This window comes from Balaenoptera physalus, assembly GCF_965194825.1.
Source record: "Balaenoptera physalus genome assembly, chromosome: 3".
NCBI lineage: Eukaryota > Metazoa > Chordata > Mammalia > Artiodactyla > Balaenopteridae > Balaenoptera > Balaenoptera physalus.
The window spans coordinates 29,964,675-29,983,984 of NC_138890.1; the positions used below are offsets into that span (position 1 = coordinate 29,964,675).

Consider the following 19,310-nt stretch of genomic DNA (forward strand, 5'->3'; position numbering starts at 1 on the left):
CTTGAGTTTAGAAGGGATGGCTGGATATAGGCTCTGCTCAGCCCCCAGTTTCTCCTGAAATTCCCCATGGGGGCGGCTTGGGTGGGCTCCAGAGAGGGTGCTGGTCCTTGGATCTGACAGGGAAGGAGCTCCATCACCCACTCATGACTTGGGCTACTCTCCTGCATCTACTAGATTAGTGGTTCTCTGTCTGTGGCCCACAGAGCTCCCCCACCAGAAAGGGAGGTGTGCTTATTAAATGCACATCCCTGAGTTCTATTTAGATCTACTGAATCAGAAAGTCTAGGGGCAGGGCTCAGGAATCTGCATCTCTTTGTTTTTGTTTTTTGGCCACGCTGTGCAGCTTCCAGGATCTGAGTTCTCCGACCAGAGATTGAACCCGGGCCCCGGCAGTGAAAGTGCCAAGTCCTAACCACTGGACCACCAGGGAATTCCCTGGAATCTGCATCTTTATTCCCTATTCCAGGTGACTTTTAGGCACAGTAAGGTTTCTGAGTTGCTGCACTGGCTGGGGATTGTAAGGCAGGAACTGTGCCTCACTCTCTCAGCCCCTAGCATGGTGCCCACCACATGGATGTGCTTGAAAAGTTATTGCTGAATGGAAGACTTTTCCCCAGTTGATGGAGGGAAAGCTCATTTGCTCTGTTGAGAGACCTGGATGTTAAATCTCCCATGGACAGATATGTCCCACCGTTGGCATCTTATCCCCTTATGCCATCCTGCTGCAGGAGGAATGACCGACTCATTGCTCCCAGAGCACAGCCAACCCAGCCAGGGGCCTGGAAGAAAGAGTTCATTTCCATGGAAAACCTAACCACGCCATCCCTCCACCGACACGACCAAGGCCTCCAACACAGGCCCTGCCGTGAAGACCAGAGCTTGCTTGAGACACAACTGCAAAGTGATAAGGGAGGGGCAGGACCAGTCACTGGGGAAGTGGCCTTGTGAAATTTCAGAAAAGACCACGGGAGCCGCGGCCTCGGCATGGTTCTTGGCCAGCTCAGTCCCCAGCCCTGTTTTTCCAGAGTCCTGCCCGGGACTAGGGGGGGCTGGCAGATGGAGCCCGTAATGAACAAAACCCCGGTTTTCAGTGCAATGGACACGACTACGGAATCTGACCCTTCATGAGAGCAAGACCTTGAAAGGGTGTGAGGTCTGGGGTCAAGGCGCAGCCTGGGCCACCAATTCTACCTTTGTTTTCCTCTCCCCTGGGAGGAGACCACAGAGGTGTGCTCTGGCAGTAAATGCAGGTCCCCAGTGGAGCCCCAAAAGGAGGCTGAGGGGACCGGGAGCCAGATGGCCTTGACCTCCCGAGCACAGGGGTGTAGCTACCAGCAACAACACACAGATGCCAAGGCGGCCTCCTACAGGTATTGGGCTTCGCTGGCCATACGGTGTTTGCATGGGATGCCTGGCACACGCCGGGAGGCCAAGAACACATCAAGCGCGGAAGCAGGCAGAGGACCCAGAAGGTGGGGCTGGAATCCCCACAAGCTGCGGCTCAGCCCCTGGGGTGCTGGTTAAAAATGCAAGAGCCTGGGCTCCATCTCAGGCCTGGGGAATTGGTCCCTGGGGTGGGGGCAGGGAGTCCTCACTCTAACAGGCACCGCAGCTCTCAGGAGTGCTGGGGAGGGCCCCTGGGGAGGGAGGAGGAAGCAGCGTGCAGGACGGGGAGTACTGGGGGAGGTCTGTGCTTCTGATTGATTCGACACTGGGGTCTGGTAGGCCCTGTGGTGTGCTCTTCCTGGATGTGTCTCTTCCTGGCCTTCTCAAAGGCACCTTGAACAGAGAGGCTGTTGTGTGAGGTGAGGAGTCTAATAGTCCCATGTGGACAGACAGAGAGAGAGAAGAGAGAGAGGAGCATGAGAAGCAAAAAGAGAAAGAAACCTAGAGAGAGAACAAGAGAGTCAGAGGGATGAACACAGACAAACAGGGGGTCACAGGCAGACAACTGAACACAGACGAAGACGGCTGGGTGGGCTTTCTCCTCTCTTTCGTGCAGGAGGCTCACAGCCGTCAGCCCCGTCCCGTCCCTGTCCTTCCCGAGGCTCTCGCCTCTTCCTGCCCATGTGCCCCTGGCTTCTCTCTGCAGGTCTCCCAGGGGACCTTGCCCTCTGGGACCTCGAGACACCTGCTCGGCAGCTGCCACGGCGTGGAGGTTCTGGCTTCCCTGGACTGGCCATGTGAACTCACTGTTCCAGGGCAGCAATCAGACCTTTGAAAGATGGGGCTGAAAGCAATAATAAAAGACCTTCTAAGTGGGCAGGAGACTAAGGCAAGCATGAGCTCCAGAGCCAGCAAGTCTGGGTTGTAATCCCAGCTCTGCCATTTGGTGATGTTGGGTGAGCCTCAGTTTCCACAACTATGAAATGGAGATTAACCTCAGGGTTGCTGGGAGGTTTAAATGAGATGATATAGCTTACAGAGTCTGGTACTTAATGGTACCTTTTGCATGTAGTATAGGGGTCTCTAAGAGATTATCCAATCCTAGTTTCGAGAAACCAAAATTATGATAGCAGAGAAGAGCCTCAATTCACAATCTGGTCCAACCACCTGCCTTCAGAATATATAAGTATTTAATGTAATTATCCTGTTTTTTTTTTCCCTATTAGGCAATTGAAGTCCATATTGGTCAACGACTTGCACAAGGTAGGTGGTGGGAAGGGTATCTCTATCGACCCAACAAGGAGTAAGGCTGCCAGGGATCTGTTCTCTTCAGCTGCCGGCTGTGAGCATAATGAAAAGCTGAGGGTTTTCCAGGGACGGCTGTAGGGTCTGGGAGCAAGTCAGGGGCCCAGAGGACTGGGAGACAGACCAGGAGATGTATACAGAGGCCTGTAAGGGTCTGCCCAGGCTGGCGAACCATTTATTCTTTCAACTAACACTAAAGGCACAAAGGTGTCTAGACACAGGCCTTGTCCCCAAGGTGCACAGACAGCCTTGGGGAAAGCAGGACAAAGTCTTGGCACTAACAGAGAATTCTAGAAGGTGCTTCCTAGGGTTACAAAACACCAAATATTGAAGCCCTCTCCTCCTCCCTCTCCCACCTCCCTGGTGGTAGGTCAGTGCTGATCAGCCACCCCTCCCAGGGGAAGATAAAGGAGAGGAAAGTGACACATCCCTGGTAGTAGTTCTGACAAGGGGCTTGGTGGGGAGAGATTCCCCACCATTGACCAGTCAATGGGCTGTGTGATGTGGTTACAAGAGGCCAGAAAGAGGCTGGTCAACTTGACCCATCTGGCACCCCGCCATGTGCAAATAGAGCTTGCTCAGTTACTAGGGTGGGATTGCAAGCAAGGTTCCTTAGCACTCGGGAGGCTCCCTGAAGGCATCTTAGGACCCGCCGTGGGGCGATGCAAGGCACCTAGGATGCCTGGCCTGCTGCCACTGGGCCCAGACAAGTTTACCTGCTTTATAAACTGGGCTTCTGCCTCTGATTTCACTGCAAAGAGGAATTCCCTTGCTCATCCCTCTCCCCCACCTCCCACCTCCCCCAACAATGTTTGAAAATCACTATCTTCAACTCCAGCTCCTTAAGGGCAGGGACCTTGTTCAATAAAGCCTGCTGCCAAAAAACAAGTGAAAATAACTGAATAGATTTTAAGGGAATCAGGGCAGGGATCGCGACTTGTTCATTTCTGAATCCTCCAAATTGCCTTGCACACAAAATATGTGCAACAGAACGTTTCTTAAATGAATGAATGAATAAACAATGGGCTGATGGACAGAATGAATGAATGAATGAATGAATGAGAAACTGGGGATTGTAGGACCCACTGTGAACACGGAGTTGTGCTCTGTGCAATGTGGGTGTGGAGGCTGGTGAGACACTGCAGGAAGTAAAGTCTGTTATAAGGCTTCAACCAGAGAATGGAAACCAGTGGCTTTCAGGTTAAATCAAGCCCACGGATGAAGCTGATTTAGCCCTCATGGTATTTTAAAAAATTTTTGGATTAGTTGCCAATATTAAAAAAAAAAAATCCAAACAACTCTTTTCTTGAACTATGGGGGCCTCTGGCAGCCTGGGGCCTGCACCTCCACTGGCTGCAGACGGCACCTGCTTTAGACAAGTGGGGTCTGTACCTTCCAGTCTAACATGGCCCACGGCCTCTGGCATTTATATCACCTGCTTGACTCCTATAAACGTCTCAGTTCGCAACCCCCATCTAAACCAGTGTATCTCAAACTGCGAATTGCAATTTGCTAGCGTGTGGCGAAATCAATTTAGTGTGTCACGACCAGCATGAAAAGAAATGTAACATAAAAGAAAATATCAGAGGGCTGTCACAGAGAAGGAGTATGCACTGCTTTGTAAAACTGTTGTCTGTTAGATAATAATACAATGTGAATCACTGTCACAAAGTTGGAGAACGACTGCTCTAAATTACATAGAGTTTATCTTAGTCAGAAGATAATTTCTGAAAACCTGCAGGTAAGCAGATTTTTTTGGTAATGCGATTCCCTGTGTAAAGTTCTGGGGTAGCTGGATGGTGAGTCACTTCCCCAGATTTGCTACTTTGCAAAGTGGTGAGATCTTTAAACTGAGTGTCCTCGGGCTGAAGCCCAGGAGCCCCAGGTTGTCCCCGTCACCTCTCCCCACCCCGATGGGGGGCCGGAGGATGGACCGGCAGCGAGGGAAGGGCCCCGGCCCCCCAGCCCCCAGCCCAGCCCCACCTCTCGGTCAGCGCCTTGCTCTGGGTGTCGCGGGCCGCCTGCAGGTCCTTCTCCAGCCGCTTCCGGGCCATCTCCAGCTGCTCCACCTCCCCCTGGGTCCACTTCCGGGGGCTGATGAAGCGCATCTCCTTCAGCAGCTCCTCCTTCTCGTTGATGAGGATCAGCCGGTCCCTCTCGGAGTCGAGCACTCCCGGCCAGGCCTCGCTGTCAAGCTTGGCCAGCTGGATCTTCAGGTTGGCGATCCTGCGGGCCAAGAGGGTGAGCGTGACTGGCGTGCCCAGGGCAATGCGGGAGCAGCGTGACGGACTGTGTTTCCAAGGTTACGTGGTCCGAGGAGGCATGCTGTCCTCAGAGCTTCCTCTTTGACAGTGACTGACTTCCTTTTCATCAGCGTGTGGTCTCAAGGAACAGATTTTTATCTAACACACATATGCGGTGCCTACCATGTGCCAACCGTGAGTAGGCTCTGCAGGGATAGGGTAGAGGCAGCGTCCTTGCCCGGAGGGACACGAAGCCTGATTCGTCACCAGGCAATAGCCTCCTACCACTAGCTAGGTGACCTTGGGCAAGTCTCTTCGTCTCTCTGAAGGGAATAACAAAACGTCCTTCCTTGTGGGGTAACGGTTGAAGGTTTTATGACATAATTCATAAAATGTCCAAGCACAACATTTCATGCATGCTAAACAAGCACTCAGTGAATGTTTCTGGTTTAACTACTTCTTAGGTGTGTAATGTTGGGCACACACCCTGAGCCTTGTATATAAGAAAACAGTTACTCGTCCTTCAGAATTGGTGTGAAAATGAGCAATTATGTGTTCAGTGTGTCCGGCACATAAGTGCTGAACCAATGGCAGTCATGGGCCCACTATGACCACACCAAATACTGCCATTGCTAACCTTGTGTTCTCAGTCTAGAAAGTGGCGGCAACACCCTGTGAACAGCTACGGATTTGAGGTCAGAGGCTTTGGGTTGGAGTCTTGGCTCTGACCTTCTTAAGAAATCATTTAGGTAACACAAGCTTCTAGCACAGTGCCTGGTACACTGCAGGCCCTTAATAAGTGTTACGGGAAGGAGTTGGGAGCCCTTCACTGTTTTGAGACACAGTATCCTCATCTGTAAGATGGGAATAATGATGGTACCTGCAAGGTGGGTTATGAGGACCAAGTGAAAACATATCATTAAGAGCTCTTTACATAATGCCAAGTGTGACATAGACATTAGGTATGATTATTGTTGGATCAAATTAAGATTCACAGTACTGCTAAGAGTATTGCTTCAAATATTTACAAGCAATCATGTGATCCTTTAGGATTTAGTCTTTGCAAAGTGCTTTTAGCTATCACTGTCCTAGCCTCACCCCATCCCTAAAGGCTGGATAGGACCTGGTGGTAACCCTGTTGGACAGATGGCCAGAGAGGATATGGCTCACCTAAGACTGCAGGTCATAAACATGGTCAATATCTGTTGAGGTCCCAGACCTCTGGACCCCTCAGTTAAATCTTTTTTTAAATTAAATAAATAAATAAATAAATAAATTGCTGTGTTGGGTCTTTGTTGCTGCGCACAGGCTTTCTCTAGTTGCGGGGAGTGGGGGCTGCTCTTCAGTGCGGTGCGCTGGCTTCTCATTGCGGTGGCTTCTCTTGTTGTGGAGCACGGGCTCTAGGCACGCGGGCTCAGTAGCTGTGGCGCGCGGGCTCTAGAGCACAGGCTCAGTAGTTGTGACGCACGGGCTTAGCTGCGCTGCGGCATGTGGGATCCTCCTGGACCAGGGATCGAACCCGCGTCCCCTGCATTGGCAGGCGGACACCCAACCACTGCACCACCAGGGATGTCATAGTTCAATCTTATTGCACATTGCACATTGCAAACAATGTGACCGAACTCAAAACACTGTTGGAGACAAGATCTCCATGCTGTGTAGTGAAAATTCCATACAGAGAAACACATCTACATGTGCTCATTCCCCAGCCAAGTGTCTCAGCAGGGATTCTCAGAGTTAATTAATTTAAATTCCATATTCACATATACAGCAATCCATCAAAACCGGCTTTGGGATAACTCTGTAGCTGCTGTTATCCATCCAGCTGCTTCAAGGATAGAGTGGTATGGCCAGGTCTGGCAGGGGCTCCACTACACATGGGACATTGAAGGGGTAATTGATGCTTTCTTGGATGTACTTTCTGGTGGCGTTTTCCTTATGCCAGTGATCCCTAAACTTTTAGCCATACATCCTTAGGAGAATCTGATGAAATCTGCTAGACTCACTCCCAAGAAACGCACATGTGACAAAACTTGGCACACAGTGATCAGACCTTGCGTTATATAGCCACCTGCCCTCCCTGCTTCAAGACCTGCAGCCTCTGCTTTCCCATTCAGCAGGCTGCTCTATTCTTTATACTTAACACATTTTTGACTGGGGATGTATTACGGCCACAGGCGTTAGTTTCCGCAAAAATCCCACGGTCAATAATGTGCTCAACTACATTTGGGTGAAGGGGGAGGCACAAAGCTGGATAAAGGACGAGCCAGGAAGCTCTGTGATGAGAAGTTTAATGGCTCAACCCCAAAGGGAAGATTTCAGTCCTTTCATCTCTCCATAACAGATCATCTAAGATAGGCATTCCAACAAACTGGAATAGATCCAGGGTTCAGAGTGGTCGCCTTCAGAGGGGACAAGAAGTGGTTGTCCAAACGTAGAAGTCGTGCTGTTTTGCTGGACCTCTAGGGGGAGCTGAAATAGTGCACAGGATGTGTTTCTCCCCACCTGAACTGTATCCAATTTCTCCTTCTTTTGTTAACAATATTCCAAATTTTCTTTGGGAAATCAGTCCTCCCGTACTTTCAAGTCACTTGGTTCCCGCAAAGCTGACCTCAGTCCCCTTCCCAGAGTCGTGCACGTGACCCATGCTTGGACCTTCACAGAATTCTTATTCCTCCCACCCTGCAATAACGATTGGTTCTCCCAGAAAAGCCAGTGAGTCTCAAACCCAAAGCTTGTTAAAACAGTTGTGAAAGGTAGGTCCTCTGGGGTTTCTAACCTGGTAGTATGTAAGCCTAGAATTGCTGGGGGTCATCTTTCTGCTTTGACAGGAAAGTCTGTCAACACAAAGGCAAGCAGGGCTAAGAAAAGGAGAGCGTTTGAGTCTATGTAACATCATTTGAATCCCTGGATCCAGCTGTGCCTGAAGCTAGTTACCGCAGCACTTTGGAGTTCAATGGCCAACAAATTTCCTTTTTTGCTTCTTCTATTGAATAGTTTCTATTGGATTCCTGTCCACATTGCGTGGACCGTTACAGATGCTCTAAAAATGTCAGCTTTGATTACTATTTTAATTTTATTTGTGGCAATGGAACCCAGCTGCTTAGGATTCTGTGAAGCCACAGAACATCTAAGTCCCTGGTGTCTACACAGTTTAAAAACACAGCTTGTTCCCAGTTGGGCAAGAGACACTGAAGTGGGTAGTATCCGTAGTCTTTTTAGCCTGTTGCTAAAACCCCAGCTGTGCTCCTTCACACCAAACTACTTATACGATTGTTGGTAAACCTTGATTTTAGAGGTTGATTTTCAGGCGGGCAAGTGGAAAGATTACGAGGCTTTGAGGTTTAAAGTATGGTTCAAAGCATAGTTCCATTCTTTATCTAGCTAAGTGTCCCTGGTTGAGTCATTTCCTGAGTTTCAGAGAGGATTAAAGTATGAAGATGATAATACCTTCACAATCTTTGTGAGCATTAAACATGATGAGATGTGTAAAAAGCAGGCACAGAGCAGACACTCTACAATGGTAGTTATCATTGTTGGGGCCATCCTGCCCCCAGCCCCCAGCCTCTAATTACCTTCTCTTAGCCTCTTCATATCGAAGGCGCAATCTGACCTTCTCCGCCAACTGATTGTTGCTGCTGGTGCCGAACTGGAGGAAAGAACAAGTCGGGAATTATATGGCTATTGTGGCCAGTGCTGAGCTGGGTTTCAGGAGCTCATGAGAGACTTGACAGCTTGCGTGGGAAGCAGCTAAAAATAGTCCCCAATTACTGAGCTGGCTGTGTGAATCGCAGGGAAGCTAGTTAGGGGAAAAACACTTTCTTTCCTTAAGGCATGGGAAGAGCCCCAAACTCAGATATTTAACACTTCTAGAAGAGAAGCCAAGGGCCCAGAATATCATCTTGCAGCCCCAAATGGCTTGGAGCCCATTCGAGCACCAGAAGCATGGCGGACAGCTGGTCAGGAGGAAACACGGACAGCCAATACACAAGATAGCCATTCTGGGCGTGCTGGGAGGGGGCCCACCAGACACTCAGGGAGCCTGCAGTCAGGAGTGCAACACTGAGTGAGTGAGAGGGAGGTCCCAGAACTTGGAAGAAGGCACACAGTTCCTTCACAAATACTTCGGCCCACAGGTGGCTTGTAGCTGGACACACGGGTGGTGTGGGGAAGGAGAGCGCAGCCCCGTTTGCCACGCCACGCTCTGTCGGGAGTGGCAAGAAGCTACACGGCTCACCCCATCAGACGTGAACACAGCTTCTCCTCACAAGTGGGAATACGACTATAGAAACCAGACAGAATAGCATTTAGCCATGGAGGCTGGTTCATTCAATGTCACCTGCTCTAGGAAAACAAAAGCTCTTCAAAGTTATGGATTGCCGTGGGTCAGTCCTGCTCTAAGTCTTTCAGGAGCGACGTCTGGACAGCACTTGCACTATTCATTACTCCGACCGGGCTGAGCTTTTGAACTGGGAGGCAAGCAGCTGTCTGAAAGCTGTACGCATTGTTTTGGGATGAACAGGAGGGAAATATCCTGTTTCCCAGCTGGTGAAAGAACAACAGAATGGCGCTGCAAATTAGCACGAAGGAAACCAGAGAGAGACGCCTGGTCCTTCAAACATACTTTCTGTGCAGCATCTAGAGATGCATTCACGTGGCCAGGGAGTCAGTGCTGGCTTTTTCTCCACATCATCATCTCATGTCATCCGGGGGCCAGGTGGTCTGCAAGAGAACGGAGCTCCAGAAGGCTGAGTTACAGCCAGGCCCATAGACGGTGGTCACCAGCCGGCTCCTCAGGTGAGTAACAAGAAGGGTACTCTGTCCCTTGGGGGCCCGCAGCAGCACGCGCCATCTACTCACACTTCCTGAGATGTCCGTCTGGGAGCTCACATCCAGGTACTGTTTCGGCAGCGGGAAACCTGAACTCTCCAGAGAGCTGCTGCTGGACCACAGGTCAGAGTGAGACCCTCTGTCGGTGCGGAAGCCGTCCTTCAGCATGGCGAGGCTCTGGAACGGAGGGCAGGGTTGGCGACGCACCCTCCTGGGAGGGAGCTCTGGGCCTGTCACTCTCTATGAATCTACTAGGAACCCATGCTCCCCCTAGACATCCCACTCATCCTGTAAAGAGCTACCAGTGAGTGGGTGCCAAGCACTGGGCCAGGCCCCTTACATGGGGGCAACCAGTGTGGACACTGGCTCTGGAGCCACACGGACTGAGCTGGAAACCCTGCTCTGCTACTTCCTAGCTGTGTGGTCTGAGCTTGCTGATGAACCTCTCTGTGCCTCAGTTTCCTCTCCTGCAAAATGGGAATAATCACGGGTCCTATCTCACAGGGCTATCATATTGATTAAACGAGATGACCAGTGTAAAGCACTAGTTCAGTCAATACTCAATAACTGTCAGCTCTACCATGATCTGATTTAATCCTAACCACGGTCCTGCGAGGAGTAACCTATGATTAGCCCCCATTTTATCCACGAGGGAGTTGTTACAGGGAGAAGCTGGCAATTGACAGAGCCAGGATTTGGTTTTGGTCTATCCGACTTGGTACTCTTAACTGCTAAACACGATCGGAACATGCCTCACTGTCTGCTAATGTCTTGTCACTGGGCTGCAGTCCTGGGCAGGAGCTATGAAATTATTCTGTTTCTCACAGAGTGCAAAGCTTCCTTCACCAAGTCATTTACAGTATCTCTGAGCTTGACTGCTCATCTGCTGATGGGAACGAAAATAGAATATCTTAGAGGTCAAGGAGGCCGTTCCTTTGAGGGTAGGTGGGCTGTACAGGGGTTAAGAGAATGGGCTTCTGAGTCAGGTGTCCATGGGTTTGAATCTTGGCTCTACCGCTTACTCTCTGATCTGTGCGGTCTTTGGCTGTATGATGGAGATAACCTAGCACTGATGTAAGGGATAAGTGAGGCACAGTGCATGCAAAGTGCTTGGCACTACTGCCTGAGAGATATTAAATCATATCTGTCATCATTTGTCACTTCCCAGCACAGAGGTGGAACATGAAATGAAATGCTTATAAAGATGCTACATTTTGATGTCGAGGTAATGTTGAAACCACCTCCCTCCATTTGGTTCTGTGCAAAATAAGCCAGATGGCTAAAGCTAGTGGCAAGGAGGTGGCCTTTAGACTAGACCAGAGGGCTCCTGTTCCAGCTCTGCCATTGACACTAGCTGTGTGACCTTAGGCAAGTCACTTCATGCTTCTGAACCTCCATTTCCTCTTCTATAAAATGAGACTAAAAGCCCAAGAGAACTAGTGAGGAGAACTCAAAGATCTTGCAGCATGTGGAAATAGCCCACATGAGTCCTGGCACAGGAAGGTGCTCAGGAGAAACTGGGATGGGGCCCACATCACTGGGAACTCTCGTACCTTAATGAGATCTTGCTTTTCCTTTTCTCCACAGGTGATGGCCTTTTTGATGGCTTTTGTTTCTCTCAGGACAGCCTGCGCTTCATCCAGTTTGTAGCTGCCTTGAGCATCAGACATTTTCTTATCAATTCTAGGAGACAGTCAACAGGAAAGGTCAGACAGAGATAGGGCGAGGGATGGGGTTTCCCCAGAAGAAAAGCATAGACCATAGTGCTTCAGTCCTGGAAGAAGTCTCCTCTCTGCCCTGCATACCCTTCTTCCCCAGGTCCTGCCTATTGGATAAGGCACAGAAGGACCCTGTCAAATTGCAAACGTCCCATAGTGTGGGGCTGCAGAAGCAACATCATTCTTGAAGTCAACTCTTACAGGAAGCCTTCCCTGATTACATCCTTGAGTCCTCCAGGCTGGGCTAGGTGTTCTCATAACACGTTGTGCATAGCTGTGACACTGCACTCAGTATGCTGTGGTAAAATTAATAATTTATGTGGTAATGTCCTAGACTTGATCCGACAGGCTTGAATATGTTTGTGTAGTTTTAGTATCTGGCATAGAACAGTCCTTTTTTTCCCCCTTAACGTTATTTTGTTTTATTTTACTTTATTTATTGAATGAAAGATTCTTTAAATTCTATAGTACCTTACAATTTTCAAACGTTTCACCCACATGATTTCATATAACCCCATAATAACCCTTTTATCTCCCTACCCCTATACTGCCCCTTCCCCCTCCCCTCTCCCCACTGGTAACCACTAGTTTGTTCTCTATACCTGTGAGTCTGCTTCTTTTTGTTTTATTCACTAGTTTGTTGTATTTTTTAGATTCCACATATAAGTGATATCATACAGTATTTGTCTTTCCCTGTCTGACTTATTTCACTTAGGATAATGCCCTCCAAGTCCATCCATGTTGCTACAAATGGCAAAATTCCATTCTTTTTCATGGCTGAGTAGTATTCCACTGTATACATATACCACATGTTCTTTATCCATTCATCTGTTGATGGACACTTAGGTTGCTTCCACACCTTAACAACTGTAAATAATGCTGCTATGAACATTGGGGTACATGTATCTTTTTGAATTAGTGTTTTTTGGATATATACCCAGGAGTGGAATTGCTGAGTCATTAGTTTTTTGAGAAATCTCCATACTGTTTTCTACAGTGGCTGCGCCAATTTACATTCCTACCAACCGTGTAGGAGGGGTTCCCTTTTCTCCACATCCTCACCAACATTTGTTATTTGTGTTCTTTTTGATGACAGCCATTCTGACAGATGGGAGGTAACAGCTCATTGTGGTCTTTGATTTGCATTTCCCGATGATTTGCCATGTTGAACATCTTTTCATGCCCTTTAATCTGGCTCTCTCAACCTCAGGATTCTTGGGGCTAGACTATTCTTTGTTGTCGGGCTGTCCTGCGCATTGTGGGATGTTCAGTAGCACCCCTGTTGTCTGCCCACTAGATGCTAGCAGCATCCTGACCTTGAGTTGTGACAACCAAAAACGTCTCCATACTTTACTGCATGTCTCTTGGGGGAGAGGAGCAAAATCATCCCTGGTGAGAACCACAGGGATGATTTTGTTTCTCTCATTAATGGCCACAGTGAAGGAAAGGTGAGAAGGTTGCAGAACTCCCAGCCCTACCACTTAGGAGTGCGACCTTGGGCATGGCCCTCACGCACATGGGGCCTCAGCTTTCTCCTCTGAGAAAACCTGGATAATGTCATCTTGCCCGGCCCGTGTTCACGGAACTGTGAGGAATGTCAAATGGGATAAGGATGGAACATCAGGTGGGGAACTAGGGAGTACCAGGCAAATGTGAGGAGTTAGAATACTTCCATCCTTGGGAGCTTACCAGCTCATCCAGGCCCTACACACAGGTTCGTTCTGATGGGGGACGATGGGAGTGAAAAAGCAAAGGGTAACGGTGTCGTTTTCTGAAGGTCAGACAAATCAGAGGTGGTGGGGAGCCCAGCCCTCTGGGGAAGGAGGGCTGTGCTGTGGAAAAGGTTCTGAGGGCAGAGGGAAATTTTAACTGCTTCACCCTTTCATCAAAGGCTAGGGCCGAGGTTTCAGTTCCCGGGGAAGAAAAGGAAGTTTTACAGTCTAAGGGAACACCACAAACCCATTATTTCAGGATGAGAAACCACTCATAGGCATTCCTTTCTGGTTTCCTGCTAGAGGCCAAAGTGTCCTGGGCTAAAAATAACCCGAGTGGGGAATCACAGGTTTCCATCCTGGCCTCATTGTCCGGGCCTGTGAGCAGGGGAGTGGGTTGGGAGGGGGTGGGGAGAAGATGTGGTCTCAGCTCAGCCCTCCCCCTCCCTTCCGTTATTTCAGCCTCCTCCGTGCAGGGAAGACAAAGCCCCAGTTATGTCTTCCCACTAAAAATAGCCTGTCTGTTCCTTTTGAGGACTTGGGCCTGGGCAAGCCTGCCCGGTCGGCTAAGACTGGTCTCAGATTTAGTTTGAAAAATTAGTCTACAGGGAGCTTTCCCAGCAGAGCCGAGTGTCTGGGACCGGAGGTGGCCCTGCCCCAAATGGGAAAGGGGTGCAGGGGAGATGCGGTTTGCTTGAACAGGGCTGGGGGCTCTGGGGAAGGGTCTGTGCCCGGCTGTCCTCTGCCAGCTGGGGGAGGGTGGCTTTGACTCCTCAGGAGGGGACAGACGCGGTCTGTCTGCCGGGCCTCAGGCACCTTCTACCTGATGGCTCTCAGCGGCCTTAGCAACCCAGGCTCTGGAATTTGGCTCCAGAGAGTAGCTGGGAGAGGGAACACTCTTAGGACTGGGGAGCGGGGGAGGAGAACAAAGGGTTACCATTATGCACTCAGTGAATGAATCTTTTTTTTTTTTAAGGGAAAGAAAAGTTGCGTGGTTGGTGGGAAGGAGAGGGTGTGTTTTAGGATTTCCAAATTACACAGCTGTCCTTTCTCGCAGCACTTGAGAGATTCACACACCCGGCAGCCACAGAGACGCAAGGCGAAGGCTCTGACGGCGGCCGACTCCTCTTGGTCTTGTCCAGACAACTCTCACCTGGGCAGGGTGGCTCTGGGGACATGCAGAAAGATGCTGTCCTGCCCTCCTCCCACGGGGCTGGTGGGCCTAGACTTCCCTATTTACGAGGGCTCAGGGCAGCTGACAGGGCCAAATCCCAAGCTTTGGGCTTGATTTTTCTTTTCAGCCTCTTCTACGAGGTATGCTTCAATCCTCAGCAACCTTTTTGCTTTTTAAAACTGGGTTTGCTGACCATGAAGTGAACAAAGGGATGAGTTTCAGCTTCCCCCAGGTTCTGAAAAGAGAGGAGGCCACGAAGTGACTGGGTCATCCCCCACTAGACACTGAAAAGGATCCCAAGTGAGAGGGTAAGGGGCCTGATGTTTTCTGGGTCTGGGGAGGGGGTTATCTGGGACGATACCAGGAAGGGAGGTATTAGGACACGAGTTTCAAAATCCAAGAGTCCCGGGTTCCAAAGCAAGCTCTGACGCTCACGAGCTAGGGGGTCTTGTGGGTCTCTTTTCAGCCCCATCAGTGAGGCAGAATAAAAACTGCTCTTAAAGGGAGTAGAGACAATGAAACAAGGAGACCGGTACACAAGCACATACCGAGCGCGGCCTCGAGCCCAGGGAGGACGCAGAGTTCATCTGAGTTCCTCCCCGAGCGCAAGCAGGCAACTAGCTACAGGTCACCACCCCCTTCCGCTCACTGGGCTCTCCCCACGTGCCAGGCACAGTCACGCGCTCGATGTGGATTTTCCAATTCAATGTTTACAATAACTTATTTTTCAGATAAAGAAACAGGAGCTCAAGGGGGTTAAGCCACTTTTCCATGTTCCCAGGGAACTGAGATTTGAACCTAGGCCATCTGTCCCTTGCGGCGACATCCCTAACCCTCTCTGCCAAGGTGCCCATTAAAGCAGAAACCTTCTTCTACAGTGAACACGGGGCCGGCTTCCGGCCCAGGAGCGTGGGTAGCCAGAGCAGCGAGGCAGTCTTATCTGGGCCCCATATCAAACGGGCGGGCGAGGGAAGGGGAAAAAAAGGAGGCTTGTCTTAGGGGTTTCAGCGTCAGCTTACCAAGCAACAAGAATTTTCAATGCTGCTGCAGGGTGACAAAGTGGTAAAACAGGTTTGTGGTGGCTCGGAGGATAATGGGAAGTGTTCTAACTCCAGAGGATGGCGGAGGGGGGAGGCGGGAGAGGAAAGGGAAGGGCACCTGCGCTGAGAGTGAGTAGCCCTTAAACTATGTGCTCAGAACCTGCTCTACTACCAAGTGGAGGACTCGTGAGGCTATTTGCTTTGCAGGAATGTTCTGAGGTCACAGTACTGCCCTCAACTGTCCTTGGCACCACTGATGATTACGAAGAAGCATAAAGCACGGCCCCTTGTCCTAATGAGACTAGGACCCGGTTTGAGACGGGATTGGCATGTGTATATATACCTACCGAAATCACATATATCTATATAAACACAAAGCCATAATATAGAACACAAAAAGGTATTCTACACAGTCTATAATCCAAAGCCATACTTCCTTCTACCCTGTGTTCTGGGATAGTTGTGATAACTCACCCGGGCGGGGGGGTTTGGGGAGTGGGGAGATGTGAATAAGAACCAACCGGCCCCTCGACTGGTGGTCACAGTTTGCTCGATTAATGAGACTTGGAGACAGACACCCAAAGGCTCGGGGCTGTGGCCATAGAGTGGTGAAGAGTGGACTGAGGTCCAGGGAATGAGGAAAAGGTACAGTCAGGGAGAGTGAAACAGCAAGTGTCTACAGAAGCTGCTGTCTGTACAGAGGTGGCCTCTCTGGGAATCCAGGTGGACGTCCCTTAGAACAGAGAAACCTACTGGCTGTCCTCCTTGGAGCTTCCACGAGGGCTACCAGGCACCTCTGTAATGACCATCCCGTAAGCCCGTCAGATGTACTGAACATGACTCAGTGCACAAGTCTCGATGATCCCCGTGGTTAACAATGACAATAAGCTAACTCTTAGCACTATGTGCCCCATTATCCCCATCTATACAATGGAGTCAGCTAAAAGAGCATCGCTTATAGAGCTGTGATGAGGTCACCCGTGCAGAAACACTGAAAGTGCTCCCTGGCACAGAGTATCTGCTCAACAAATCTTAGCTAGTATAATCATGATAGTGACAATGAACACATCTTCTCTAAGGAAACAACAGAGCTATATCTTGCCTGGCTGCAAGTCAGCTTCTAAAAGTGAAAATTACATTTGGTCAAAGTTCTGGAAACCCCTGCAGTCACCCATAAAGCACAGCATGCACGGCATGGTGCCCACTCTTCTAATAATCCGTTTGTTGTGGAAGAGATCCTTGTTCCTTCTGGGGAGCTCCCTAGCTGAAGTCGTTGCTCACTTTTAGGGGCCACGGAAAGAGGTGGTTTTGTCTGTGTGCGTATCAGATTCTCCCAGATCTACTGGAGGGGATGAGACTGGTGCACAGAAATGCCCAATGATGCTTGTTTCTATGACCGGCTGGCAAAACTCAACTGAATGGAACAGACTTTAACGGCTTCGGGAATTCAGAGGACGATGAGAACCGGGTGGTCTGAAATGATTCCCCTTTTCTCTTTCCAAACCTCAATGTTGGGTGACACTAAATGCCAGTGGAATAGAACTGGAATCGAATGATTAGAGAGCCCCATTTCAAGGAGGATGGAAAGAGACTGAAGGGGAGGGGGACAGAGAAGGCAGGAGGGGAGCACGGGTTGGGGGCAATCCCCATGCCCCGCACTGCAGGGTGGACTTACTTCTTCAGTGTCTGAAAGCCATGCTCTTTGAACTGTAGCTCCTGTTGGAGGTGAACCATCTCTCTCTTCAGCTTGTTAACCTGGATGGCAGAAGACCACACACGGGGCTGGGTCAGAGGTTGGTATCAATCCAGAGTCCCCCACTGCCCCTGCATAATGACTCAGGTCAACATCCCTTGGGCTCCCCTCACTGATGTTGCCTGGGTGTCAGCAGCTGCCCGTTCGGTTGGCACCCCGGTCCAGTTGTCCTGCAGGCCATTCCTAGCTGGCCCTTGCTCCAGAGAAACAGGAAGCGGACAAGAGCTGGCTACCCTCTCTCAAGCCACCTCACCTCTGTGAGCCTCCCCTTCCTATTCTGACAGATGAGGAGAATGGCAATTTCCTGGGTCGTGCATTACTTAAAGCAGGTACTGGATATGCTAGTGCATGGAGGTTAAGAGGAAACGTAGTAACTTTATAGGCAAGACATGGCCAGGGAGCCAGCTTCAGCCTGCAGGATTGCTTTGTTTGGCTTGCAGTGCTATCAAATTTTTAAAAATTAGTTGCTAATGATTAAATATTGAGATGTTTCATATACTTGGCCTAGATATACAGTTCTTTTCTAAAAATACTTGAAGATCTGCCAATGCGGAGCCTACATTCCAGCATGGCCATAAGAGCGTAGGGCTGAAATTCCACTACCCCTTTAGACAGGGCCCACCCCCTAGGCTACACAGTCCCCACTACTCCCTACTGCCTCACTGCCAGCCCCCGCCCCCCTTTCATGTGTTCTTGCAGGCATTTGAATTTGTAGAACCTACGTGAAGGTGCACTAAACCAGTGTTCACAACACTGACTTCATCTTGAGCAAGTCATTTAACTGCTGGTCCTCAGTTTCCACATCAGTAAAGGGGGAATAAAAATATCTATCCCCCTAAGGTAATCAGGAAGTAATCAAATACAATACTGCAGAATAAGCAGTGGTTAGCAAGACAGCATCTTTTTCTTTTTTTTTTTTTAAGATCTTTTTGATGTGGACCATTTTTAAAGTCTTCATTGAATTTGTTACAATATTGCTTCTGTTTTATGTTTTCCGTTTTTCGGCCATGAGGCATGTGGGATCTTAGCTCCCCGACTAGGGATCAAACCCCGGTCACCTGCATTGGAAGGCGAAGTCTTAACCACTGGGCTGCCGGGGAAGTCCCAGCAAGATAGCACCTTACATTAAAAACTTTAAAGTAAGCCTTGAGCCCCTGTGACCTTGGGCAAGTTACTTAGTCCCCCCCTAAGCCTCTGTCGGCTCATCTTCAAAATGCAGATATTGACAGTGGCTACTTCATGGGGCTGTCTCAAGGGCATGAAGTAGAACTCACGAAGCATTTATGGCTACTCCTGGCATAGAGTGATTGCTTGCGAAAGGTTGGCTGCTATTACCATTACTATTACAGAAACGATGGCTACTACTGCTACTATTGTCATTATTTAGAGTCTTGTTAGTCAGCACTGGCTGCCACTGCCTGGTGGAAGCATCTACTCTGGTCTTGTGGGTGGGCTAGTAGCCTAAGGCTGCCTCAGTGACCCCCATCAATAGTATAAGCAAAGAGGACCTACCCGGGATTTTGCTGTGGCAATTTCAGCCTTCAGGATCTCAGGGTCATACTTAGAGCTGGATGACGAACCAGAGACCACTGCAAGGAAAAAGCAAAAAAAAATTTTCTATAGAAGAAACACATTTTGGTCAAGTTGGCTTATTTGGCCATCTAGGTAAACCCAGAAAGGAATGACTATTAGTGAGCAACCTGAATGTCCAACAAAGGGGAATCTGTTAAATAAATATGGTACACATATAAAACGGGGACTATACAACTTAAGTGATTTAAAATGATGGTGCTGAAGGATACTGAACATTTGGGAAATGTCCAAAACTTACTGTTAGATAAAAACAATAATTTACCAAAAACCACAAAGAAGGAATAAGTTAAATTTGTAAAATATACACAGTTAACAAATACACACACACACACATCTGGAAAAAGACCAGAGAGAAATATAGCAAAAAGATGATACTGCTTATACTCTTATATCTAGAGATTTGAATGATGAATAACATTCATTTTCATCTTTGTATTTTTCTGTCTTTGCTACATTTTCTAACACAAACATACAACTTTTAATCAAAAGAAATTACTAAAAATATTTATTGTACTTTACAATATTAATGTACATTTGAAAAGGAAAATAAACTACC

At 49.1% G+C, this 19,310-nt stretch overlaps 1 protein-coding gene across 2 annotated transcripts in view; it reads right to left on the reverse strand.

The window, feature by feature from the left end:
- Positions 1 to 19,310, reverse strand: part of WWC1 (WW and C2 domain containing 1) — a 149,933-nt gene that overhangs the window by 36,046 nt on the left and 94,577 nt on the right. For both annotated transcript variants that reach the window (XR_014262048.1, XM_082456401.1), the window contains exons 4-9: positions 18,674 to 18,750; positions 17,084 to 17,163; positions 11,318 to 11,447; positions 9,795 to 9,941; positions 8,510 to 8,583; positions 4,675 to 4,917 (exon numbers count right to left, since the gene is read on the reverse strand). Coding sequence is in view for 1 of the 2 variants with exons in the window: in XM_082456401.1 (XP_082312527.1) it covers positions 4,675 to 4,917; positions 8,510 to 8,583; positions 9,795 to 9,941; positions 11,318 to 11,447; positions 17,084 to 17,163; positions 18,674 to 18,750 (751 nt within the window). In the remaining variant the exon portion in view is untranslated. The remainder of the gene's footprint in view (positions 1 to 4,674; positions 4,918 to 8,509; positions 8,584 to 9,794; positions 9,942 to 11,317; positions 11,448 to 17,083; positions 17,164 to 18,673; positions 18,751 to 19,310) is intronic.